Source organism: Paralichthys olivaceus, chromosome 23 (genome assembly GCF_024713975.1).
Source record: "Paralichthys olivaceus isolate ysfri-2021 chromosome 23, ASM2471397v2, whole genome shotgun sequence".
NCBI lineage: Eukaryota > Metazoa > Chordata > Actinopteri > Pleuronectiformes > Paralichthyidae > Paralichthys > Paralichthys olivaceus.
In genome coordinates, this window is record NC_091115.1 from 5,254,774 (window position 1) to 5,280,677 (window position 25,904).

Sequence of the window (25,904 nt, forward strand, 5' to 3'; positions counted from 1 at the left end):
ATTTTCACATTATGTTGAATATATATGTATTGAGATCAAACACATTCACATTTACACGTTTCATAAAGATACAACATTTCTTGAGATATAAAAAAATTATTCTGAATCTGCCCCTTTGATCACATCCGCTCCTAAATTTAATGAGTTCTTCCATGGCCCACATGTCACCCTTATATTAATAAAATAATCAATTTATATTAATTATAAATAACAAAAATAATAAAATCAGTTCAGTGGTTTTTGCATAAGCATTCAAACCCGCAATGAAAATGTAATCTCCTTTGACTTAAGTGGAAATCCTTCCAGTAGTTTTTGTTTCATCCTACTTACACACAATAAACAAACTGACAGTAGTGAAAACCTTCATAAAATAATGGGTCCTGGTTAGCATCCAGTGGATATTATGATGCCTTCAGCAAAGAAGTTTGCTTGAACCCATTCTCATCAGTGAACCAAAGATAATTTGATCAATTCTCTTTTTTTGTGCTATTGATCCCAAAACCAATGAGTAAGAGAATGAGAAGCATGATATCCTCTGTTTTTTTCTAAGTAACGACAAGCTTTGCAGGCATGTTCCCTGCCGAATTGTGAACCTTCGACTTCATACCTCTTTTTCCAATCAAAGAATGTCATATATTCAGCAGTATTCTGTTCAAGGTGAAGGAGTCTCTCTGCCAGCTCCTTTGGAGTGGGAAAGTCATCGACATGAATGAAAGCGTCGCCTGGGACTTGGTCTTCGTAGTTTCTTCTCGTTGTGCCCAGAGCTACGGGTACAGTTCCCAGTTTCATGGGATTGAATAACTTCTCTGTGATATAATCTGTGTGTTGAGAGTTTTCAAAGGCGAGATAGAATTTACAACTTGAGACAATGCTAGCATAGCTTTCAGCATCTACATGTTTGCCAAAAGCCTTCCCATAAGTTTCTATGTGGATGTGTTCTTTCAGTTCGTTGTAGTACTGAACTCTTTTGAGCCCCTCATGCCAGTTGCTCACAATCCAACAAACCAACTTGTCCTTGGTTGGCAGCTGGAAACTCTCCACCTCAGATGTATGTGGCTCTAAATGCCCATAATGCACTGGGATATGTGAATCTAAGCGATAACAGGATGTCACGTTGAACAAGTTATCAAGTCCAGGTAATTTTTTGCAGTTTGAAGGTGACTCCATGTTGAACCACACCCATTTCTGAAACCAGGGACGTGGCTCACTTGGCATGTTTTCCAGATTTCCCTGAATGTCCCAGTGGTGGAAGAGAACCCCGTGGGCTTTGTGGTAAAGAGACTTGTCATCAGTCAAGCGGCATCCTTTATATTTTACCGTATCGCAAGTGAGATCAAATTTGTGGCCAAATGGCCACATCCAAATCAACAGGAGAATGTCGGGCTCAGCCTCCACCTCCACATCCTGGATCTTCTGGGGACCATCGGTAGGTGCTTCCTCGTGCTGCTCCGAGGAACGGTTTTGGTTTGAGCCCTGGGTCTGTGCCTCCACAGGACACACACAAGAATGATTTCCTCTCTTCAGATAAACACTGAAATCAGGGAACTCGATTTCTGACTTGTAGTATGTTAAAAAAATCACAAAGAAACACACCAACAGTACGCAGCCGAAGGCAATTTGGCGCGGACGAGTCATCTGGCAGCTCGAGAAGGACATGGTTCACGTCTGGAGAGACAAAAGGTTGCGTTTTATTTTTAATTCGAATATTTCTGTACACAGGTTGTTACTACAACTTGATTTTGAGCCAACAAACCAATTAATATGAACATGTAAATTTAGACGTGTCATGTTTTTTTTTAAATTGACATTTCTCTATATGAGTTCTACTGTTGATGTAAACTAGTGCAGTGTCTGTTCTTAACTTGTCAGTTTGGAATGGGCTGTTTGTTTGGCCTGGATTGATGCTGGTTGCAGCTTTTCCTTCTGAAACTGTAAAAGTGACCTGCACTAACTGAGCTGTGATGAAGCTGTTCACCTGTTTATTCAAAGTTCAGTTTATTCAGTTCAGCTTGTGAAAGACAACATCACTGATGGTGTTGAGTCCAGGTCGTCACTGCTACAGAGCGCTGGTTGTCTGTTTATTGAAGTTTATTAATATTGAACATATCGCTTGTCCATCTCACACAAGCCTTTGTGCATCCGTCAATCTCCCCAGTCTCACCTTGTGCTTCTGCTCAGTTCCTTTGACTATTTTTGGACTTTCCTGTTCGTCTGCATGCCTATAACCGCCAACTGGAGCATCTACAAGCCTGTTTATTTACATTAAAATTCTCTTCATTACACATTTTGACTCCTGAAATCTTTTATGTCTCGACGTTCATCTCAAAAATGCCAAAGTTCCAACAAATATTGGCCACAATACATTGCACTAAGAATAAAAGCACATAATCCAACAAAAAGTGTTTTTTTTTCTCTTCAGGCAAGTCACCAGATGTTTGGCTTCATGAGTAAGATGAAGAACCTTGCAGATATTTTTTACACCCATGAATATCACTCAAATCTAAGCTCCGTCTATGGGAACAGCAGAGGTGACAATAAAGGACAAAGATACTGTGTGTTTTCATGAACATCAAACACTAATGACCAAACTATAATGGAAGAAACTAATAACTAGAAAAATGCATTACTGAACCATCTGAACCTGTCAGACATGTTGAGAAGCATAAGAAGGGCTTTATAAGTGTTACGTTAAACTAAAATTTGATTTTAAACCATAAGCGAAATAGGAAAAGCTTATTTCTTTTTTCCGTTTAATTAAACCGTCTAATAATATTATTTTCATAAAACTCTAAATAAAAAAATGAAACTCTAAAACAACATACAGAGACTCCATTAAGGTAAAGCTGGAAACATGAAGCAGCAGTCTCACCTTGATGGAGAAAAGCACAGGTAGATCACAATGACTGAGATGTTCCTCTTTCTGTTTTTAGCTGCTGAGTTTCCTCATGTTTAACATCTATTTGCATATAGTCACCTGATCCTATACAAATGATATTGTCTGGTTTGATGGACCCACATTTGTACCAGATTCCAGCTCGACTCAGGGCACGTCAGTTAGATGTTTTCCCAACTGGATATGGCCACTAGACAATGTATTGACAACAAAGGACAAGATCTAAATCAAGTGATTTCGAATAAAACTTTAATCTTAAGGGGCAGAACCAGCGGATGATGAGGGTTTGTGCACTTCACTAAGTATGACTCAGGTCGACAGGTCGAACAGGTTCCGAGCCTCTCCCTGAGGAGTCGTATCTCACTATTGACTTTCCTGTGTTCGTAACTGTGTCACAAGAACCATTGGTATCAAACTTTAGTTTAACAGATCTAGGCTGCAGTCAAAGTCAAAATGTTCTTCTTTCCTCACCTCAATTCACCTGCCTGAGCCAACAGAGCCACAAAAAGGACACAACCTGCTTTGATTGTTTGCCATTTATGTGTGGCAGCATAATCATCTTAATCTTATATATATATATATATATATATATATATATATATATATATATATATATATATACATGTATATACTAGTGATACTACTCCTTCTACTCCTTCTTTATTAATAAACTATGACTGTGTGCCAGTTAGCTTGCATGAACAGGAGAACCTTGAACTGAAACAGCTCAATGAAATTCAGCCAGGCATGAGTTCCTCCATGGCCCAGACCTCACCCTTCTACCAAGTTTCAATACAACTGTTTCAGTAGTTTTTGCATAACCATTCAAACAGACAAACAAACAGCAATGAAAACCTAACCTCCATAAAAAACACCGGTTGATATTACGATTCCTTCACCCAAAAAGTTCCCTTCAGGCCATTGTCATCAGTGAACTAAACTAAAACATAATTGGATCAATGCTCTTTTTTGTACTATGTATCCCAGAACCAATGAGTAAGAGAATGACAAGCATGGTGTCCTCTGTTTTTTTGTAAGTAACGACAAGTTTTGCAGGCATGTTCCGTTCCATAATAAAAGTGTTGAATTCTATACCTCTTTTTCCAATCAAAGAATGTCATATATTCAGCAGTATTCTGTTCAAGGTGAAGGAGTCTCTCTGCCAGCTCCTTTGGAGTGGGAAAGTCATCGACATGAATGAAAGCGTCGCCTGGGACTTGGTCTTCGTAGTTTCTTCTCGTTGTGCCCAGAACTACGGGTACAGTTCCCAGTTTCATGGGAGTGAATAACTTCTCTGTGATATAATCTGTGTGTTGAGAGTTTTCAAAGGCGAGATAGAATTTACAACTTGAGACAATGCTAGCATAGCTTTCATCATCTACATGTTTGCCAAAAGCCTTCCCATAAGTTTCTATGTGGATGTGTTCTTTCAGTTCGTTGTAGTACTGAACTCTTTTGAGCCCCTCATGCCAGTTGCTCACAATCCAACAAACCAACTTGTCCTTGGTTGGCAGCTGGAAACTCTCCACCTCAGATGTATGTGGCTCCAAAAACCCATAACGCACTGGGATATGTGAATCTAAGCGATAACAGGATGTCACGTTGAACAAGTTATCAAGTCCAGGTAATTTTTTGCAGTTTGGAGGTGGCTCCATGTTTAACCACACCCATTTCTGAAACCAGGGACGTGGCTCACTTGGCATGTTTTCCAGATTTTCGTAAATGTCCCAGTGGTGGAAGAGAACCCCGTGGGCTTCATGGTAAAGAGACTTGTCATCAGTCAAGCGGCATCCTTTATATTTTACCATATCGCAGGTGAGATCGTATTTTTCGTCAAATGGCCACATCCAAATCAACAGGAGAATGTCGGGCTCAGCCTCCACCTCCACATCCTGAATCTTCTGGGGACCATCGGTAGGTGCTTCCTCGTGCTGCTCCGAGGAACGGTTTTGGTTTGAGCCCTGGGTCTGTGCCTCCACAGGACACACACAAGAATGATTTCCTCTGTTCAGATAAACACTGAAATCAGGGAACTTGTTTTCAAGTGTGTAGTAGTATGTTAAAAAAATCACCAAGAAACACACCAACAGTACGCAGCCAAAGGCAATTTGGCGCGGACGAGTCATCTGGCAGCTCGCGAAGGACATGGTTCACCTCTGGAGAGACAAAAGATCTGGTTATTGAAGACAGAACATTTGATTTGAAAGAAGTTGTTTTCTATGTTTTTATCTGTACACACATGTTGTTACTACAGCTTGATTTGGAGCCCACAAATCAGTTGATATAATAACATTTTATTTCCATTTCTAAAACTGCCTTTAACAGTTTCAGCTTTTCCTTCTGAAACTGTAAACATGACCTGCGGTAATTGTAAGGCCACTTGGTGATGTTAATGGACATTTTGTTGATCAAAAGATGTGTGGCTTCATGAGTAAGATGAAGAACCTTACAGATATTTTTTTTTTCTAGGGTAAAGAAAACAACAATTTATACAATTTAGATGAAACAAACTAGTGAAAACATCATGAGGATTATTCTACATTAAATTTCTGCCAATAGATCCTTTTCACCGAAATCTTACACACTGGACCTATAAGGTAAAGCCATAAACTTGAAGCAACAGTCTCACCTTGATGTAGAAAAGCACAGGTAGATCCAAATGACCGATGTCTCTCTCTCTGGTTACAAGTCTTGTTTGTGCTTTTGTCTGGAGATCTGGTTTGTCAGTCTAACAGGAATTTCAGTAATGCTGTTTGATCACTATCACAGGGTTTGATGGCAGTGCCCACATTTGAAACCAGATTCCAGCTCGACTCAGAGCACGTCAGGTAAGTGTTTTCCCACCTGAACATGGCCACTACATAATGTATTGACAACAAAGGACAAGATCTACTTCAAGTGATTCAGAAAATTACTTCAATCTTAAGGGGCAGAACCAGCGTATGATGAGGGTTTGTGCGCTTCACTAAGTAGATGATAGATAGATGAACTTTATTGATCCCAGTGGGGAAATTGTTGTGTCACAGCAGCAGTTCAACATTCACAGAGAGTACATCCTTTATAATTTACCGTATCGCAGGTGAGATCGGATTTATTACCACAATAATTAATATTACTAAAAACCTTGATTATCATACTGCAGGAACAGATTTACTGTGATCAACTGAAACGTGAACTTGTCAGACTTTACTGACTGTCATTGGAGTGTCAAGTAAGTGAACATGCAGAATGTCGGTGACTCAGATAACCTGCACCCATGGATGTCCTACATGAGACAGAACTAGACTCCAACAAGACTGAACACTGAGTCACCACTTCTGCACTGACTCCAGGTACAGACCTGTTTTTATAACTTACTAACAATAAAAGCAAAGTATTGCACATAATACATGATGCATTACATAATATATGCAATACTTTTAATGTGGAAGAACTCCATACTGCACATTCATTGTCTTGGTAGTACAGTGTTTAATCCCAAACCATATTCAGATACATAGTTGAATATCCAGAGAATATAAGGACACAAACATTGTTTGAAAGTAACACTTATCTTTGCAATAATGCCATACTTTTGTGTTTCCTGTCATTTTATTAGGGAAGGACGAACCTGAGGGACACAGCTGTGCTGAGTGTGTTCTGTCTCTTATGGCAAAAAAGAAAAGAAAACCCTGTTTTTATCTAAAGTTTATCAAATCAGAAAGTAAAAGATGAACATTGTTGTGATAACTGTTACTATATTCTTCATGACACTTTGCAATGACTGCCAAATCTAAGCAGTTGCAGGTCATGTTTAGTTGAGGGAGGAACACATGAAGTGTTGTGCAGATGAAGCGTGTGCAGGTCGGCCTCATGTTGACCAGCCTGAAGCTGCCGAGCTCCAGTAGATTCTGAGGACATCAGGTGCTGCAGTGCTTCCTGACATGAAATGAAACAAGTCATGATAAAGGATGTTTTATCCTGAAATCATTGTCACATCTGTAGACAATAAGGAACATATAAGAGCAACACTTAAGATTATTTACAGATACTGTACAATACAATAATTACAATACTTTTGACACATGTGATATCAGCTGTGTTAAGAAGCCAAGACTGGTACTTAAAGTTCATTCTGTGTTCAGCAGGTGGAAGCACCACAGATTTCAGCCAAACTGATGTACTAAAAGAAAAACACATTGTACAAATATATAAAATGTCTTTCTACCTCATCTGTAATATTCAAGGTGATAATCTCTCACAGTGCTGTTGATAACAGTCCACATCAAGTCCCTCAACTTCTCTCAGAGTGAAAACAGATAAATATATAATAAATATGAGCACTGTTTACAACAGTGGTGTGTGGAGATTAAAATCACATCTTAACTGTCATATAATTACACATCTGCACTGAGTCTAATTCACTGTGAATTCCATAACAGGCTAAAAAAAAACGAGGTTGTAATAGTAATGGTGGTTCTACGAGTCTGTATCAGAACATTTGTGAAACATAGTTACTGTCACATGCAATTTACACATGTAGCTTATTAATGTTAGCTTTTTAAAATTACAATCAAGTGACAACACACAACTCTTTACTGCAGATGTGAAAACTTAGTATGAGGTAGTTAGATTGCGTCAAACTGTTCATTAGACGTGTTCAATAAACGGTAAATTACCACGATAACATTAAAAACCACTTGAGGCATGTAAGCGTATGTAGTATGATCATGATAATGGATGAATCAATAGGTTTTGTTGTTGTTGTTTAGTTTCAGGGTAACTTACCTCTGTTCGGTTCGTTGTTACGACCGCGACCATCCCGGAGCAACAACACGGCAGCGCTAGCCGGTTAGCAGTAGCGGGTAGCATGTAGCCTAGCTCCTTAGCCTGAGCTAACCCGGTAACGATGAGCTCTGTGGGCGTGGCTCAGTTGTCAGTCTTCACTCGGCACGCCTAGCGTCCACACGCGCTCCTCCTCTTTGCCCATTTATGGGTTAGCCAGGAACTAGGAGGAGTCAGGCCCCGGCAAGATGGCGCCGGGTGAAACGCCCACTGCGAGCCACATTTTCACTCTTCAGAAACCAACGGGTGACGTCACGGACACTACGTCCATCTTTATATACAGTCTATGGTCGGAGCCCTGGAGGTGGGACTCCACTCTGTCCCTGTACTGCTGATAGCACTCGGGAGCGCGTACCTGGACTTCCTGTACTCCTCCAGATCACCTGAGCTCTAGGCGACAGTCCGTGCTTTAAGTTTGGCATTGACGTCACCATTAATCCAGGGCTTCTGATTTGGGAATGTCCGTACAGTAATCCTCGGTACGACGTCATCGATACGTTTGCTGACGTAGCAGATGACCGTGTCCGTGTTGATGTTGTTGTCCTTGAGTAGTAAAGTCCTCTTTTTGTATTTCTTCTGCAGCAGTCCTGTAGAGCCGAGTCTGTATGTTCTCATATTAAGATACACTCCACTGAGGGGAACATTCTGTCAGGTAGGTGGGGGGGGACCAAGACGCAGAAACTAAATACTGTTTAACAAAAAGTGCCCTTTATTTAAAAAGGTAAACGTAACAAAAGGAATCTTAAATAAACAAAAGTCGCACTAATCATAACAGGGGAGTGGAACAGGGAAATACATGAAAGAACTTAGGAGGAACGTGGCGAGAGGTGACGGGACACATGAACATGACGATAAACGACGATGAACCAACAACCACATGGGGGGAACACCAAGACTTAAATACACACTTGAACTGATCAGTAAATGGGGACAGGTGGCACAAGACAAACAGGTCAACATGATGAGGGCAGGAAGCCAAATGGGGAAACACACCAGGAGCAGAGACTAGAAAATAAAACGGGAAACAGAGGAACACTGAACAAACTTAAAACATGAATTCAAAACGTAACAAAAACACTGTTGAAACATGAACTGAAAACACTCATAAAAGAGGACAAAAATACAATAACCATGACAGGGATGAACACAGGAGAAGCACAGGGTGGAACACAGAGGAACGCAGAAGGGAACACGAGAGGAAAAAAGGGTGAAACAAAGAAAGAGAAACACAGAGATGAACACAGGAAGGCACACATGAGAACATAAAGAGGAACACAGAGATGAGACACAAGCGAGGGACACAGAGGGGACATAGAACAAACCTAAAACATGAATTCAAAACGTAACAAAAACACAATTTAAACTAGAACTGAAAAAACTCTTTATAAAAGAGGACAAAATACCATAACCCTGACATATTCAAGAATTACTTCCAACCAAATTCACAGTCCATGTTGACTCGTCAATCTTCACATCTTCATCCTGCTATTGATTCCTCACTAGTAGAGGTCAAATTTCATCTAGATTTAGGAGCTAAATTATGGGATGGCTTTTCACAGGTGTCAAAGAACTGTTGTTCAATAACATGCTACAAAAGATGCTTAAAAGATCATTTAACACTGTTCCTCTTTTAGTATTGTTGTCTGGAGATTTGATTTGTTTGGGAATGTTGTATATTGCTCAGGAGTCAATGCATGTGTATACAATCTCACCTCACCACAACACACCATCACACTGAGATCTGAATCTGAATCCCTCTGCACACCTCTGTCCAATTATGATCTACCGTCACTTGGACTCAGAGATGAACTGGTTACATCTCAGAGTAAGATTATGTAGATGGAGAATGCACTGAGTGGTGGAGGCATCCAACCGCAGTGCAGTATTTCTAGATTGTTTCATATAATGTCAAATAAATTGTTTGTGTATATATACATATATACTGGCGATACTACTCTTACTACTCCTTCTTTATTAATAAACTATGACTGTGTGCCAGTTAGACTGCATGAACAGGAGAACCCTGAACTGAAACAGCTAAATGAAATTCAGCCATTATTTATTTAAATTTTATTTATTATTCATTTATACTATTATTTGTACTATATCAGTACTTTTCCTATACTGTGATGTCTCAAAAAGGCCACTACATGGGAGCACAGTCTCTACTATTAGCAATATATGTTGCACTACTAAAGGTGCTCTATATGGCACAATTGGAGGATCCATCCAACTACTGGCCTACTTTTAATACTACCACTACTACTTCTTATTTCCCAGTTAGCCAGCCTCCACAACACCAGGGCCTTAAAAATGAGGTCGCCAAATTTAATCCAGTCATCATTATTTTTGTTATACTGTATGTGAATGCATCTTTCCTACTGTGGCATATTCAAATATTCAAATGGCCACTAGATAGCCCCAGAGTCTTTACTACTGTGTTGGCAAAGACTCACTGAGCTCAATATCTCACAATCTATCTGTATTCAATTGGTTGTTCATGTGTCTGAAATATCATACTGCACAGTTCTAAAAGTGTACGTCTTAGGAAGTTGAAGTTTAATGCTGTTTTAAAAAGAGCACTTAACACGTATTTCTGCCAGACAATTATGGTTCTTGTTTAGACTTTTAACAAATTTAGTTTTCCCATAAAAGATTATAGTTAATAACAAAAATTCAAGAGAGACACACAATTGCACATTTTCCAGGATTTATTGTTGTTCTTGTTAGGCCTTACAAGAGTTAAGGAAAGAAGTTTACATACAACAATGAGAGAATCTATTTAAAGGAGACTGTTGGCGATGTAGAGTTCCTCCATGGCCCAGACCTCACCCTTCTACCAAGTTTCAATACAACTGTTTCACTAGTTTTTGCATAACCATTCAAACAGACAAACAAACAGCAATGAAAACCTAACCTCCATAAAAAACACCGGTTGATATTATGATTCCTTCACCCAAAAAGTTCCCTTCAGGCCATTGTCATCAGTGAACTAAACTAAAACATAATTGGATCAATGCTCTTTTTTGTACTATGTATCCCAGAACCAATGAGTAAGAGAATGACAAGCATGGTGTCCTCTGTTTTTTTGTAAGTAACGACAAGTTTTGCAGGCATGTTCCGTTCCATAATAAAAGTGTTGAATTCTATACCTCTTTTTCCAATCAAAGAATGTCATATATTCAGCAGTATTCTGTTCAAGGTGAAGGAGTCTCTCTGCCAGCTCCTTTGGAGTGGGAAAGTCATCGACATGAATGAAAGCGTCGCCTGGGACTTGGTCTTCGTAGTTTCTTCTCGTTGTGCCCAGAACTACGGGTACAGTTCCCAGTTTCATTGGCCTGAATAACTTCTCTGTGATATAATCTGTGTGTTGAGAGTTTTCAAAGGCGAGATAGAATTTACAACTTGAGACAATGCTAGTATAGCTTTCAGCATCTACATGTTTGCCAAAAGCCTTCCCATAAGTTTCTATGTGGATGTGTTCTTTCAGTTCGTTGTAGTACTGAACTCTTTTGAGCCCCTCATGCCAGTTGCTCACAATCCAACAAACCAACTTGTCCTTGGTTGGCAGCTGGAAACTCTCCACCTCAGATGTATGTGGCTCCAAAAACCCATAACGCACTGGGATATGTGAATCTAAGCGATAACAGGATGTCACGTTGAACAAGTTATCAAGTCCAGGTAATTTTTTGCAGTTTGGAGGTGGCTCCATGTTTAACCACACCCATTTCTGAAACCAGGGACGTGGCTCACTTGGCATGTTTTCCAGATTTTCGTAAATGTTCACGTGGTGGAAGAGAACCCCGTGGGCTTCGTGGTAAAGAGACTTGTCATCAGTCAAGCGGCATCCTTTATAATTTACCGTATCGCAGGTGAGATCGTATTTTTCGTCAAATGGCCACATCCAAATCAACAGGAGAGTGTCGGGCTCAGCCTCCACCTCCACATCCTGGATCTTCTGGGGACCATCGGTAGGTGCTTCCTCGTGCTGCTCCGAGGAACGGTTTTGGTTTGAGCCCTGGGTCTGTGCCTCCACAGGACACACACAAGAATGATTTCCTCTCTTCAGATAAACACTGAAATCAGGGAACTGGTTTTCAAACTTGTAGTATGTTAAAAAAATCACCAAGAAACACACCAACAGTACGCAGCCGAAGGCAATTTGGCGCGGACGAGTCACCTGGCAGCTCGAGAAGGACATGGTTCACGTCTGGAGAGACAAAAGGTTGCGTTTTAGTTTTAATTCGAATATTTCTGTACACAGGTTGTTACTACAACTTGATTTTGAGCCAACAAATCAATTAATATGAACATGTAAATTTAGACGTGTCATGTTTTTTTTTAAATTGACATTTCTCTATATGAGTTCTACTGTTGATGTAAACTAGTGCAGTGTCTGTTCTTAACTTGTCAGTTTGGAATGGGCTGTTTGTTTGGCCTGGATTGATGCTGGTTGCAGCTTTTCCTTCTGAAACTGTAAAAGTGACCTGCACTAACTGAGCTGTGATGAAGCTGTTCACCTGTTTATTCAAAGTTCAGTTTATTCAGTTCAGCTTGTGAAAGACAACATCACTGATGGTGTTGAGTCCAGGTCGTCGCTGCTACAGAGCGCTGGTTGTCTGCTTATTGAAGTTTATTAATATTGAACATATCGCTTGTCCATCTCACACAAGCCTTTGTGCATCCGTCAATCTCCCCAGTCTCACCTTGTGCTTCTGCTCAGTTCCTTTGACTATTTTTGGACTTTCCTGTTCGTCTGCATGCCTATAACCGCCAACTGGAGCATCTACAAGCCTGTTTATTTACATTAAAATTCTCTTCATTACACATTTTGACTCCTGAAATCTTTTATGTCTCGACGTTCATCTCAAAAATTCCAAAGTTCCAACAAATATTGGCCACAATACATTGCACTAAGAATAAAAGCACATAATCCAACAAAAAGTGGGTTTTTTTCTCTTCAGGCAAGTCACCAGATGTTTGGCTTCATGAGTAAGATGAAGAACCTTGCAGATATTTTTTACACCCATGAATATCACTCAAATCTAAGCTCGCGTCTATGGGAACAGCAGAGGTGACAATAAAGGACAAAGATACTGTGTGTTTTCATGAACATCAAACACTAATGACCAAACTATAATGGAAGAAACTAATAACTAGAAAAATGCATTACTGAACCATCTGAACCTGTCAGACATGTTGAGAAGCATAAGAAGGGCTTTATAAGTGTTACGTTAAACTAAAATTTGATTTTAAACCATAAGCGAAATAGGAAAAGCTTATTTCTTTTTTCCATTTAATTAAACCGTCTAATAATATTATTTTCATAAAACTGTACATAAAAAAATAAAACTCTAAAACAATATACAGAGACTCCATTAAGGTAAAGCTGGAAACATGAAGCAGCAGTCTCACCTTGATGGAGAAAAGCACAGGTAGATCACAATGACTGAGATGTTCCTCTTTCTGTTTTTAGCTGCTGAGTTTCCTCATGTTTAACATTTGTTTGCATATAGTCAACTGATCCTATACAAATGATATTGTCTGGTTTGATGGACCCACCTTTATTTGTGGCAGCATAAAGTGCACAACCCCACATTCAACCTAAATGTTCTGCACACGCATTAAATGTAAATTGCATCTGTATTATTTGAAAGTGTTGCCCACCATACATACATATGGAAGGCTTGGAACAGGGGAGTAATTAGTTAGATTGATTTGGAAAAGTAAAAGTATAGAATAGAAAAGCAACTGTATAAAATATATGAAGCAGGAGCTTTGTTGCAGGATCTAACATTTGAAAATGTAAATATGTATGATCCAAAAAACACACAAATACATACTGTTCCTGTTACCAAACGAACTAACTAACTAACCATTTGTTCCACATCTGCTCTGTAATCACCACTAGAATCCATTGCATACGAGGAAGAGAGTAAAAATCTCACCTTGAAGTATAAAAAGAAGTTTCTTAAAAAGTAAAAAAATTGCTCAACATTTTTCTGAAATGCTGTAAAGTCTCAAATGTAATTTATTGCTTGACAAGCTGGTATTTTCCTGCACCGTCGAAATACGACGAGAACATATGAATGCGGAAATTAAATGACAAAAGTAAATATCTGAATGAAGACACCAATAAAAAAACCCTTTCGAAATAGGGTTCAAGGTTCAAGGATTATATGGTCATATGCACAATAACATTTAACAGTTGCTGGCAATGAAATGCTTCAGTCCCAGGCCCCCTTTTAGACATGCTCTGAATTTATGAAAATAAAAAATTAAAATAGAATATAAAATATATAAAATGAAATAGAACTAAAAATATATAAAATGAAATAGAACAAAAATATATAAAATTAAATAGAATATAAAAATAAAAAATACCAATACAAAAGTAGTACAAATCTTGTGCAAATATTGTAAAGTGCAGAGAGATGAATTATGACAGATGGGAGGAGTTTAAAAGTCTTATGGCCTGCGGGATGAAACTGTCCCTGAGCCTGGTGGTGCAGGCCCGGATGCTGCGGTACCGGCGGCCAGATGGCAGCAGACAGAACAGTCTATGGTTTGGGTAGTAGGGGTCTTTAATGACCCGGTTGCTCTTCTTCCTACACCGCTGGGTGAAAGGGTCCTCCATGGTTGGCAGCTCTGTCCTGGTGATGTGCTGAGCAGACTTCACCACCCTCTGTAAAGCCTTACGGTTCAGGGCGGTGCAGCTGCCATACCAGGCGGTGATGCAGCCAGTCAGGATACTCTCAATGGTGCACCTGTAGAAGTTGCAGAGAATCCTGAGGTCCATGTTGAGCCTCCGCAGCCTGCTGAGATAGAAGAGCCGCTGTCTGGCAGTCTTTGTGATGGAGTGTGTGTGTTGAGTCCATGTCAGGTCATCCGAGGCTGCTGACTCTCTCCACCATAGTCCCATTGATTGATAGGAGGGCGTGTTTAACTCCCTGTCTCTTCCTGTAGTCCAAGATCAGCTCCTTAGTTTTGCTGATATTGAGATGAAGGTTGTTGTCCTGGCACCAAGATGACAGGGCTCTGACCTCCTCTCTGAAGGCCATCTCATCGTCGCCGGTGATCACGCCTATGTTATCCGCAAATTTAATGATGGTGTTGGAGCTGTGGGTGGCCATGCAGTCTTACATGAACAGGGAGTACAGGAGAGGGTGAGCACGAAGCCCTGGGGGGGCCGGTGCTGAGAGTCAGGGTGGAGGATGTCGTGTTACCTATCCGCACTGCCTGGGGTCTGCCCGTCAGAAAGTTCAGTATCCAGTCACAGAGGGCGGTGTTGAGCACATGGTCTCTGAGCTTGGTGACGAGCTTCAGGGGCATGATGGTATTGATCGCTGAACTATAGTCAATGAACAGCATTCTCACATATGTGTCCTTCTGCTCCAGGTGGGCGAGGACAGAATGAAGGGTGAGTGAGATGGCATCTGCAGTTGACCTATTTGGCCTATAGACAAACTGCAGTGGGTTCATTGAGTCAGGGAGGGAGGAGGTGATAAAGGATTTGACTCACAGCTCAAAGAACTTCATGATGGTGGAGGTGAGTGCTACTGGGCGGTAGTCGTTCAGGCAGAGAGTTTTGTTTGTCTTGGGAACAGGGACAATGATGGTTTCCTTGAAACATGTGGAGACTACAGACTGGAGAAGTGACAGGTTGAAGCTGTCCGTGAACACATCTGCCATGGATATTACAGGTGGGCAGCGGTCCTCCTGGGCCTCTTGTACCTCCACAGCCAAATATCACTGCTGGTCTTTCTTTTGTAGTCAGAAATGGTTTCTAGTCCTAGGCTTGGCTTGTTAGCTTAGCTCCGCTAACCTCCAGGCAAGATGCCAGCAGGGAGTTATTAAACTGACATGAACTGGTCCACAGAGAGAAGCGTTAAGAGTTTATGGTGGTATATCTTTTAAACTGAAGGCACTGTGTGTTTGGAGAATAAGCTCCACCAGATTAGATATCTAAGGTTATGTAAAGTTGTTTAGCTGACCCACCTATTTGGCTTGACTACGTTACTGAGTAACTTCAGTATTAATGTTTTGTTAGATTATTGTTTCAGAAACAACATTAGTGCAGCTGCTGCAGTGTGAAACTTGTTGAGCTGGACTTGATTTATTACCACAATAATTAATATTACTAAAAACCTTGATTATCATACTGCAGGAACAGATTTACTGTGATCAACTGAAACGTGAACTTGTCAGACTTTACTGACTGTCATTGGAGTGTCAATTAAGTGAACATGCAGAATGTCGGTGACTCAGATAACCTGCACCCATGGATGTCCTACATGAGACAGAACTAGACTCCAACAAGACTGAACACTGAGTCACCACTTCTGCACTGACTCCAGGTACAGACCTGTTTTTATAACTTACTAACAATAAAAGCAAAGTATTGCACATAATACATGATGCATTACATAATATATGCAATACTTTTAATGTGGAAGAACTCCATACTGAACATTCATTGTCTTGGTAGTACAGTGTTTAATCCCAAACCATATTCAGATACATAGTTGAATATCCAGAGAATATAAGGACACAAACATTGTTTGAAAGTAACACTTATCTTTGCAATAATGCCATACTTTTGTGTTTCCTGTCATTTTATTAGGGAAGGACGAACCTGAGGGACACAGCTGTGCTGAGTGTGTTCTGTCTCTTATGGCAAAAAAGAAAAGAAAACCCTGTTTTTATCTAAAGTTTATCAAATCAGAAAGTAAAAGATGAACATTGTTGTGATAACTGTTACTATATTCTTCATGACACTTTGCAATGACTGCCAAATCTGAGCAGTTGCAGGTCATGTTTAGTTGAGGGAGGAACACATGAAGTGTTGTGCAGATGAAGCGTGTGCAGGTCGGCCTCATGTTGACCAGCCTGAAGCTGCCGAGCTCCAGTAGATTCTGAGGACATCAGGTGCTGCAGTGCTTCCTGACATGAAATGAAACAAGTCATGATAAAGGATGTTTTATCCTGAAATCATTGTCACATCTGTAGACAATAAGGAACATATAAGAGCAACACTTAAGATTATTTACAGATACTGTACAATACAATAATTACAATACTTTTGACACATGTGATATCAGCTGTGTTAAGAAGCCAAGACTGGTACTTACAGTTCATTCTGTGTTCAGCAGGTGGAAGCACCACAGATTTCAGCCAAACTGATGTACTAAAAGAAAAACACATTGTACAAATATATAAAATGTCTTTCTACCTCATCTGTAATATTCAAGGTGATAATCTCTCACAGTGCTGTTGATAACAGTCCACATCACATCCCTCAACTTCTCTCAGAGTGAAAACAGATAAATATATAATAAATATGAGCACTGTTTACAACAGTGGTGTGTGGAGATTAAAATCACATCTTAACTGTCATATAATTACACATCTGCACTGAGTCTAATTCACTGTGAATTCCATAACAGGCTAAAAAAAACGAGGTTGTAATAGTAATGGTGGTTCTACGAGTCTGTATCAGAACATTTGTGAAACATAGTTACTGTCACATGCAATTTACACATGTAGCTTATTAATGTTAGCTTTTTAAAATTACAATCAAGTGACAACACACAACTCTTTACTGCAGATGTGAAAACTTAGTATGAGGTAGTTAAATTGCGTCAAACTGTTCATTAGACATGTTCAATAAACGGTAAATTACCACGATAACATTAAAAACCACTTGAGGCATGTAAGCGTATGTAGTATGATCATGATAATGGATGAATCAATAGGTTTTGTTGTTGTTGTTTAGTTTCAGGGTAACTTACCTCTGTTCGGTTCGTTGTTACGACCGCGACCATCCCGGAGCAACAACACGGCAGCGCTAGCCGGTTAGCAGTAGCGGGTAGCATGTAGCCTAGCTCCTTAGCCTGAGCTAACCCGGTAACGATGAGCTCTGTGGGCGTGGCTCAGTTGTCAGAGGACAAAAATACAATAACCATGACAGGGATGAACACAGGAGAAGCACAGGGTGGAACACAGAGGAACGCAGAAGGGAACACGAGAGGAAAAAAGGGTGAAACAAAGAAAGAGAAACACAGAGATGAACACAGGAAGGCACACATGAGAACATTAAGAGGAACACAGAGATGAGACACAAGCGAGGGACACAGAGGGGACATAGAACAAACCTAAGACATGAATTCAAAACGTAACAAAAACACAATTTAAACTAGAACTGAAAAAACTCTTTATAAAAGAGGACAAAATACCATAACCCTGACATATTCAAGAATTACTTCCAACCAAATTCACAGTCCATGTTGACTCGTCAATCTTCACATCTTCATCCTGCTATTGATTCCTCACTAGTAGAGGTCAAATTTCATCTAGATTTAGGAGCTAAATTATGGGATGGCTTTTCACAGGTGTCAAAGAACTGTTGTTCAATAACATGCTACAAAAGATGCTTAAAAGATCATTTAACACTGTTCCTCTTTTAGTATTGTTGTCTGGAGATTTGATTTGTTTGGGAATGTTGTATATTGCTCAGGAGTCAATGCATGTGTATACAATCTCACCTCACCACAACACAGCATCACACTGAGATCTGAATCTGAATCCCTCTGCACACCTCTGTCCAATTATGATCTACCGTCACTTGGACTCAGAGATGAACTGGTTACATCTCAGAGTAAGATTATGTAGATGGAGAATGCACTGAGTGGTGGAGGCATCCAACCGCAGTGCAGTATTTCTAGATTGTTTCATATAATGTCAAATAAATTGTTTGTGTATATATACATATATACTGGCGATACTACTCTTACTACTCCTTCTTTATTAATAAACTATGACTGTGTGCCAGTTAGACTGCATGAACAGGAGAACCCTGAACTGAAACAGCTAAATGAAATTCAGCCATTATTTATTTAAATTTTATTTATTATTCATTTATACTATTATTTGTACTATATCAGTACTTTTCCTATACTGTGATGTCTCAAAAAGGCCACTACATGGGAGCACAGTCTCTACTATTAGCAATATATGTTGCACTACTAAAGGTGCTCTATATGGCACAATTGGAGGATCCATCCAACTACTGGCCTACTTTTAATACTACCACTACTACTTCTTATTTCCCAGTTAGCCAGCCTCCACAACACCAGGGCCTTAAAAATGAGGTCGCCAAATTTAATCCAGTCATCATTATTTTTGTTATACTGTATGTGAATGCATCTTTCCTACTGTGGCATATTCAAATATTCAAATGGCCACTAGATAGCCCCAGAGTCTTTACTACTGTGTTGGCAAAGACTCACTGAGCTCAATATCTCACAATCTATCTGTATTCAATTGGTTGTTCATGTGTCTGAAATATTATACTGCACAGTTCTAAAAGTGTACGTCTTAGGAAGTTGAAGTTTAATGCTGTTTTAAAAAGAGCACTTAACACGTATTTCTGCCAGACAATTATGGTTCTTGTTTAGACTTTTAACAAATTTAGTTTTCCCATAAAAGATTATAGTTAATAACAAAAATTCAATAGAGACACACAATTGCACATTTTCCAGGATTTATTGTTGTTCTTGTTAGGCCTTACAAGAGTTAAGGAAAGAAGTTTACATACAACAATGAGAGAATCTATTTAAAGGAGACTGTTGGCGATGTAGAGTTCCTCCATGGCCCAGACCTCACCCTTCTACCAAGTTTCAATACAACTGTTTCACTAGTTTTTGCATAACCATTCAAACAGACAAACAAACAGCAATGAAAACCTAACCTCCATAAAAAACACCGGTTGATATTATGATTCCTTCACCCAAAAAGTTCCCTTCAGGCCATTGTCATCAGTGAACTAAACTAAAACATAATTGGATCAATGCTCTTTTTTGTACTATGTATCCCAGAACCAATGAGTAAGAGAATGACAAGCATGGTGTCCTCTGTTTTTTTGTAAGTAACGACAAGTTTTGCAGGCATGTTCCGTTCCATAATAAAAGTGTTGAATTCTATACCTCTTTTTCCAATCAAAGAATGTCATATATTCAGCAGTATTCTGTTCAAGGTGAAGGAGTCTCTCTGCCAGCTCCTTTGGAGTGGGAAAGTCATCGACATGAATGAAAGCGTCGCCTGGGACTTGGTCTTCGTAGTTTCTTCTCGTTGTGCCCAGAACTACGGGTACAGTTCCCAGTTTCATTGGCCTGAATAACTTCTCTGTGATATAATCTGTGTGTTGAGAGTTTTCAAAGGCGAGATAGAATTTACAACTTGAGACAATGCTAGTATAGCTTTCAGCATCTACATGTTTGCCAAAAGCCTTCCCATAAGTTTCTATGTGGATGTGTTCTTTCAGTTCGTTGTAGTACTGAACTCTTTTGAGCCCCTCATGCCAGTTGCTCACAATCCAACAAACCAACTTGTCCTTGGTTGGCAGCTGGAAACTCTCCACCTCAGATGTATGTGGCTCCAAAAACCCATAACGCACTGGGATATGTGAATCTAAGCGATAACAGGATGTCACGTTGAACAAGTTATCAAGTCCAGGTAATTTTTTGCAGTTTGGAGGTGGCTCCATGTTTAACCACACCCATTTCTGAAACCAGGGACGTGGCTCACTTGGCATGTTTTCCAGATTTTCGTAAATGTTCACGTGGTGGAAGAGAACCCCGTGGGCTTCGTGGTAAAGAGACTTGTCATCAGTCAAGCGGCATCCTTTATAATTTACCGTATCGCAGGTGAGATCGTATTTTTCGTTAAATGGCCACATCCAAATCAACAGGAGAGTGTCGGGCTCAGCCTCCACCTCCATATCCTGGATCTTCTGGGGACCATCGGTAGGTGCTTCCTCGTGCTGCTCCGAGGAACGGTTTTGGTTTGAGCCCTGGGTCTCAGCCTCCACAGGACACACACAAGAATGATTTCCTCTCTTCAGATAAACACTGAAATCAGGGAACTTGTTTTCAAACTTGTAGTATGTTAAAAAAATGACCAAGAAACACACCAACAGTACGCAGCCAAAGGCAATTTGGCGCGGACGAGTCATCTGGCAGCTCGCCAAGGACATGGTTCACGTCTGGAGAGACAAAAGATCTGGTTATTGAAGACAGAACATTTGATTTGAAAGAAGTTGTTTTCTATGTTTTTATCTGTACACACATGTTGTTACTACAGCTTGATTTGGAGCCCACAAATCAGTTGATATAATAACATTTTATTTCCATTTCTAAAACTGCCTTTAACAGTTTCAGCTTTTCCTTCTGAAACTGTAAACATGACCTGCGGTAATTGTAAGGCCACTTGGTGATGTTAATGGACATTTTGTTGATCAAAAGATGTGTGGCTTCATGAGTAAGATGAAGAACCTTACAGATATTTTTTTTTTTCTAGGGTAAAGAAAACAACAATTTATACAATTTAGATGAAACGAACTAGTGAAAACATCATGAGGATTATTCTACATTAAATTTCTGCCAATAGATCCCTTTCACCGAAATCTTACACACTGGACCTTTAAGGTAAAGCCATAAACTTGAAGCAACAGTCTCACCTTGATGTAGAAAAGCACAGGTAGATCCAAATGACTGATGTCTCTCTCTCTGGTTACAAGTCTTGTTTGTGCTTTTGTCTGGAGATCTGGTTTGTCAGTCTAATAGGAATTTCAGTAATGCTGTTTGATCACTATCACAGGGTTTGATGGCAGTGCCCACATTTGAAACCAGAGACCAGCTCGACTCAGAGCACGTCAGGTAAGTGTTTTCCCACCTGAACATGGCCACTACATAATGTATTGACAACAAAGGACAAGATCTACTTCAAGTGATTCAGAAAATTACTTCAATCTTAAGGGGCAGAACCAGCGTATGATGAGGGTTTGTGCGCTTCACTAAGTAGATGATAGATAGATGAACTTTATTGATCCCAGTGGGAAAATTGTTGTGACTGACTTAGGTCGACAGGTTAAACAGGTTCCCAGCCTCTCCCTCAGTCAATCATATCTCACTACTGACTTTCAGTGATTTTTCCCGTGTCACAACAAGATGCAATTATTTTTGTTTGGTGGTTGGTTTGTAGAATAACACAAAAACTACTGGATGGATTCCTACGACACTTAATGGAAGAATGGGACATGGGCCAAGAAGAACCCATTCAATTTTGGCATGGAGCTGAAGAAAGTGGCAGATCAGGAATGTTTCTTTTATCCCTGTCTTTAACATTTTCAGGATGTCTTCGGACACTTCCACAGATTTCCCAGGGATAATGCGTAGACATGATGAAAACAATTCCGGCATATTTAGGAGACTGATATATTTGTGTGCAAGTTGGTGTGGCTCCAAATAAAAAAGAGGATCTAGTGAATTTAAATGTGGTGTCCTAGGGAGACCATTGCACAGTCTCTACTATTAGCAATATATGTTGCACTACTAAAGGTGCTCTATATGGCACAATTGGAGGATCCATCCAACTACTGGCCTACTTTTAATACTACCACTACTACGTCTTATTTCCCAGTTAGCCAGCCTCCACAACACCAGGGCCTTAAAAATGAGGTCGCCAAATTTAATCCAGTCATCATTATTTTTGTTATACTGTATGTGAATGGATCTTTCCTACTGTGGCATATTCAAATATTCAAATGGCCACTAGACAGCCCCAGAGTCTTTACTACTGTATTGGCAAAGACTCACTGAGCTCAATATCTCACAATCTATCTGTATTCAATTGGTTGTTCATGTGTCTGAAATATCATACTGCACAGTTCTAAAAGTGTACGTCTTAGGAAGTTGAAGTTTAATGCTGTTTTAAAAAGAGCACTTAACACGTATTTCTGCCAGACAATTATGGTTCTTGTTTAGAGCTTTAACAAATTTAGTTTTCCCATAAAAGATTATAGTTAATAACAAAAATTCAAGAGAGACACACAATTGCACATTTTCCAGGATTTATTGTTGTTCTTGTTAGGCCTTACAAGAGTTAAGGAAAGAAGTTTACATACAACAATGAGAGAATCTATTTAAAGGAGACTGTTGGCGATGTAGAGTTCCTCCATGGCCCAGACCTCACCCTTCTACCAAGTTTCAATACAACTGTTTCAGTAGTTTTTGCATAACCATTCAAACAGACAAACAAACAGCAATGAAAACCTAACCTCCATAAAAAACACCGGTTGATATTACGATTCCTTCACCCAAAAAGTTCCCTTCAGGCCATTGTCATCAGTGAACTAAACTAAAACATAATTGGATCAATGCTCTTTTTTGTACTATGTATCCCAGAACCAATGAGTAAGAGAATGACAAGCATGGTGTCTTCTGTTTTTTTGTAAGTAACGACAAGTTTTGCAGGCATGTTCCGTTCCATGATAAAAGTGTTGAATTCTATACCTCTTTTTCCAATCAAAGAATGTCATATATTCAGCAGTATTCTGTTCAAGGTGAAGGAGTCTCTCTGCCAGCTCCTTTGGAGTGGGAAAGTCATCGACATGAATGAAAGCGTCGCCTGGGACTTGGTCTTCGTAGTTTCTTCTCGTTGTGCCCAGAGCTACGGGTACAGCTCCCAGTTTCATGGGAGTGAATAACTTCTCTGTGATATAATCTGTGTGTTGAGAGTTTTCAAAGGCGAGATAGAATTTACAACTTGAGACAATGCTAGCATAGCTTTCATCATCTACATGTTTGCCAAAAGCCTTCCCATAAGTTTCTATGTGGATGTGTTCTTTCAGTTCGTTGTAGTACTGAACTCTTTTGAGCCCCTCATGCCAGTTGCTCACAATCCAACAAACCAACTTGTCCTTGGTTGGCAGCTGGAAACTCTCCACCTCAGATGTATGTGGCTCCAAAAACCCATAATGCACTGGGATATGTGAATCTAAGCGATAACAGGATGTCACGTTGAACAAGTTATCAAGTCCAGGTAATTTTTTGCAGTTTGGAGGTGGCTCCAAGTTTAACCACACCCATTTCTGAAACCAGGGACGTGGCTCACTTGGCATGTTTTCCAGATTTTCGTCAATGTCCCAGTGGTGGAAGAGAACCCCGTGGGCTTTGTGGTAAAGAGACTTGTCATCAGTCAAGCGGCATCCTTTATAATTTACCGTATCGCAAGTGAGATCGTATTTTTCGTTAAATGGCCACATCCAAATCAACAGGAGAGTGTCGGGCTCAGCCTCCACCTCCACATCCTGGATCTTCTGGGGACCATCGGTAGGTGCTTCCTCGTGCTGCTCCGAGGAACGGTTTTGGTTTGAGCCCTGGGTCTGTGCCTCCACAGGATACACACAAGAATGATTTCCTCTCTTCAGATAAACACTGAAATCATCGCCAGGGAACTTGTTTTCAAGTGTGTAGTAGTATGTTAAAAAAATGACCAGGAAACACAACAACAGTACGCAGCCGAAGGCAATATGGCGCGGACGAGTCATCTGGCAGCTCGCGAAGGACATGGTTCACCTCTGGAGAGACAAAAGATCTGGTTATTGAAGACAGAACATTTGATTTGAAAGAAGTTGTTTTCTATGTTTTTATCTGTACACACATGTTGTTACTACAGCTTGATTTGGAGCCCACAAATCAGTTGATATAATAACATTTTATTTCCATTTCTAAAACTGCCTTTAACAGTTTCAGCTTTTCCTTCTGAAACTGTAAACATGACCTGCGGTAATTGTAAGGCCACTTGGTGATGTTAATGGACATTTTGTTGATCAAAAGATGTGTGGCTTCATGAGTAAGATGAAGAACCTTACAGATATTTTTTACAGCCCTGCCATGAATATCACTCAAATCTAAGCTCGCGTCTATGGGAACAGCAGAGAATAAAGGACAAAGATACTGTGTGTTTTCATGAACATCAAACACTAATGACCAAACTATAATGGAAGAAACCAATAACTAGAGAAATGCGTTATTGAACCTGACAATTTATACTAGCGTCAGACATTTTTTAAAAAGTAAGAAGGGCTTTATAAGTCTTCTATTAAAATACAAATTGACTTTAAATCTAAAGAAAAATGGAAAAAAAGCTTTTTTCTTTCTTTCAATTTAATAAAACGCGATGATCATAGAGTATGAATAGATTTGTTTGATGCTCTGTGTGTTCTCAATGAGAGGGTCGCACAAGCAGACAAAAGAAAAATCATACAAACTGCTCTGTACTATTAAAATGGATTAATTTGTTTCATAAAACATATGGAAATTGTACAGAGACTCCATTAAAGGTCCAGTGTTTAGAATTTAGTGATATCTAGAGTTGAAGTTGCATGTTGCAGCTGAACACCCCTCACGTTACCCTCCCCTCCCAAACATGAAAGGGAACCTGTGGTAGCTTCAGTTGTCATAAAAACTCAAAAGGTGTTTAGTCTGTTCAGTCTGGACTAATATAAAAAACATGGCGGCCCCTGTAGAGAGGACCCCTTGATTAAAATATAGAATATTTAAATATAAAGGGGCTTTTCTAGGGTAAAGAAAACAACAATTTATACAATTTAGATGAAACGAACTAGTGAAAACATCATGAGGATTATTCTACATTAAATTTCTGCCAATAGATCCCTTTCACCGAAATCTTACACACTGGACCTATAAGGTAAAGCCATAAACTTGAAGCAACAGTCTCACCTTGATGTAGAAAAGCACAGGTAGATCCAAATGACCGATGTCTCTCTCTCTGGTTACAAGTCTTGTTTGTGCTTTTGTCTGGAGATCTGGTTTTTCAGTCTAACAGGAATTTCAGTAATGCTGTTTGATCACTATCACAGGGTTTGACGGCAGAGCCCACATTTGAAACCAGAGACCAGCTCGACTCAGAGCACGTCAGGTAAGTGTTTTCCCACCTGAACATGGCCACTACATAATGTATTGACAACAAAGGACAAGATCTACTTCAAGTGATTCAGAAAATTACTTCAATCTTAAGGGGCAGAACCAGCGTATGATGAGGGTTTGTGCGCTTCACTAAGTAGATGATAGATAGATGAACTTTATTGATCCCAGTGGGGAAATTGTTGTGACTGACTTAGGTCGACAGGTTAAACAGGTTCCCAGCCTCTCCCTCAGTCAATCATATCTCACTACTGACTTTCAGTGATTTTTCCCGTGTCACAACAAGATGCAATTATTTTTGTTTGGTGGTTGGTTTGTAGAATAACACAAAAACTACTGGATGGATTCCTACGACACTTAATGGAAGAATGGGACATGGGCCAAGAAGAACCCATTCAATT

The 25,904-nt window shown here is 39.8% G+C and overlaps 5 protein-coding genes and 2 long non-coding RNA genes across 7 annotated transcripts; all 7 read right to left on the bottom strand.

Moving 5' to 3' along the window:
* Positions 1-350: 350 nt before the first annotated feature.
* Positions 351-2,997, bottom strand: LOC138406762 (4-galactosyl-N-acetylglucosaminide 3-alpha-L-fucosyltransferase 9-like). Its single transcript, XM_069519730.1, has 2 exons — positions 2,870-2,997; positions 351-1,665 (listed from the first exon to the last, which is right to left on the bottom strand). The coding sequence occupies exon 2, from the start codon at positions 1,654-1,656 to the stop codon at positions 487-489; it is 1,170 nt and encodes a 389-aa protein (XP_069375831.1). The 5' UTR covers positions 1,657-1,665; positions 2,870-2,997; the 3' UTR covers positions 351-486.
* Positions 2,998-3,725: 728 nt separating this feature from the next.
* Positions 3,726-5,652, bottom strand: LOC138406761 (4-galactosyl-N-acetylglucosaminide 3-alpha-L-fucosyltransferase 9-like). The gene is made up of 2 exons (XM_069519729.1): positions 5,523-5,652; positions 3,726-5,049 (listed from the first exon to the last, which is right to left on the bottom strand). The coding sequence occupies exon 2, from the start codon at positions 5,038-5,040 to the stop codon at positions 3,868-3,870; it is 1,173 nt and encodes a 390-aa protein (XP_069375830.1). The 5' UTR covers positions 5,041-5,049; positions 5,523-5,652; the 3' UTR covers positions 3,726-3,867.
* A 692-nt stretch (positions 5,653-6,344) lies between these two features.
* On the bottom strand, positions 6,345-7,836 carry LOC138406763 (uncharacterized). The gene is made up of 2 exons (XR_011240133.1): positions 7,661-7,836; positions 6,345-6,811 (listed from the first exon to the last, which is right to left on the bottom strand). It is a non-coding gene; the product is annotated as an uncharacterized lncRNA (long non-coding RNA).
* Positions 7,837-10,410: 2,574 nt separating this feature from the next.
* On the bottom strand, positions 10,411-11,936 carry LOC109632694 (4-galactosyl-N-acetylglucosaminide 3-alpha-L-fucosyltransferase 9-like). The gene has a single exon (XM_020092117.2). The coding sequence runs from the start codon at positions 11,916-11,918 to the stop codon at positions 10,749-10,751; it is 1,170 nt and encodes a 389-aa protein (XP_019947676.2). The 5' UTR covers positions 11,919-11,936; the 3' UTR covers positions 10,411-10,748.
* A 4,257-nt stretch (positions 11,937-16,193) lies between these two features.
* On the bottom strand, positions 16,194-17,655 carry LOC109632747 (uncharacterized). Its single transcript, XR_002202947.2, has 3 exons — positions 17,509-17,655; positions 16,849-16,904; positions 16,194-16,660 (listed from the first exon to the last, which is right to left on the bottom strand). It is a non-coding gene; the product is annotated as an uncharacterized lncRNA (long non-coding RNA).
* Positions 17,656-19,242: 1,587 nt separating this feature from the next.
* LOC138406807 (4-galactosyl-N-acetylglucosaminide 3-alpha-L-fucosyltransferase 9-like) lies at positions 19,243-21,363 on the bottom strand. The gene is made up of 2 exons (XM_069520176.1): positions 21,234-21,363; positions 19,243-20,759 (listed from the first exon to the last, which is right to left on the bottom strand). The coding sequence occupies exon 2, from the start codon at positions 20,748-20,750 to the stop codon at positions 19,581-19,583; it is 1,170 nt and encodes a 389-aa protein (XP_069376277.1). The 5' UTR covers positions 20,751-20,759; positions 21,234-21,363; the 3' UTR covers positions 19,243-19,580.
* Positions 21,364-22,608: 1,245 nt separating this feature from the next.
* On the bottom strand, positions 22,609-25,440 carry LOC138406806 (4-galactosyl-N-acetylglucosaminide 3-alpha-L-fucosyltransferase 9-like). Its single transcript, XM_069520174.1, has 2 exons — positions 25,300-25,440; positions 22,609-24,134 (listed from the first exon to the last, which is right to left on the bottom strand). Exon 2 carries the CDS (start codon positions 24,123-24,125, stop codon positions 22,947-22,949), a length of 1,179 nt encoding a protein of 392 aa, XP_069376275.1. The 5' UTR covers positions 24,126-24,134; positions 25,300-25,440; the 3' UTR covers positions 22,609-22,946.
* Positions 25,441-25,904: the final 464 nt, after the last annotated feature.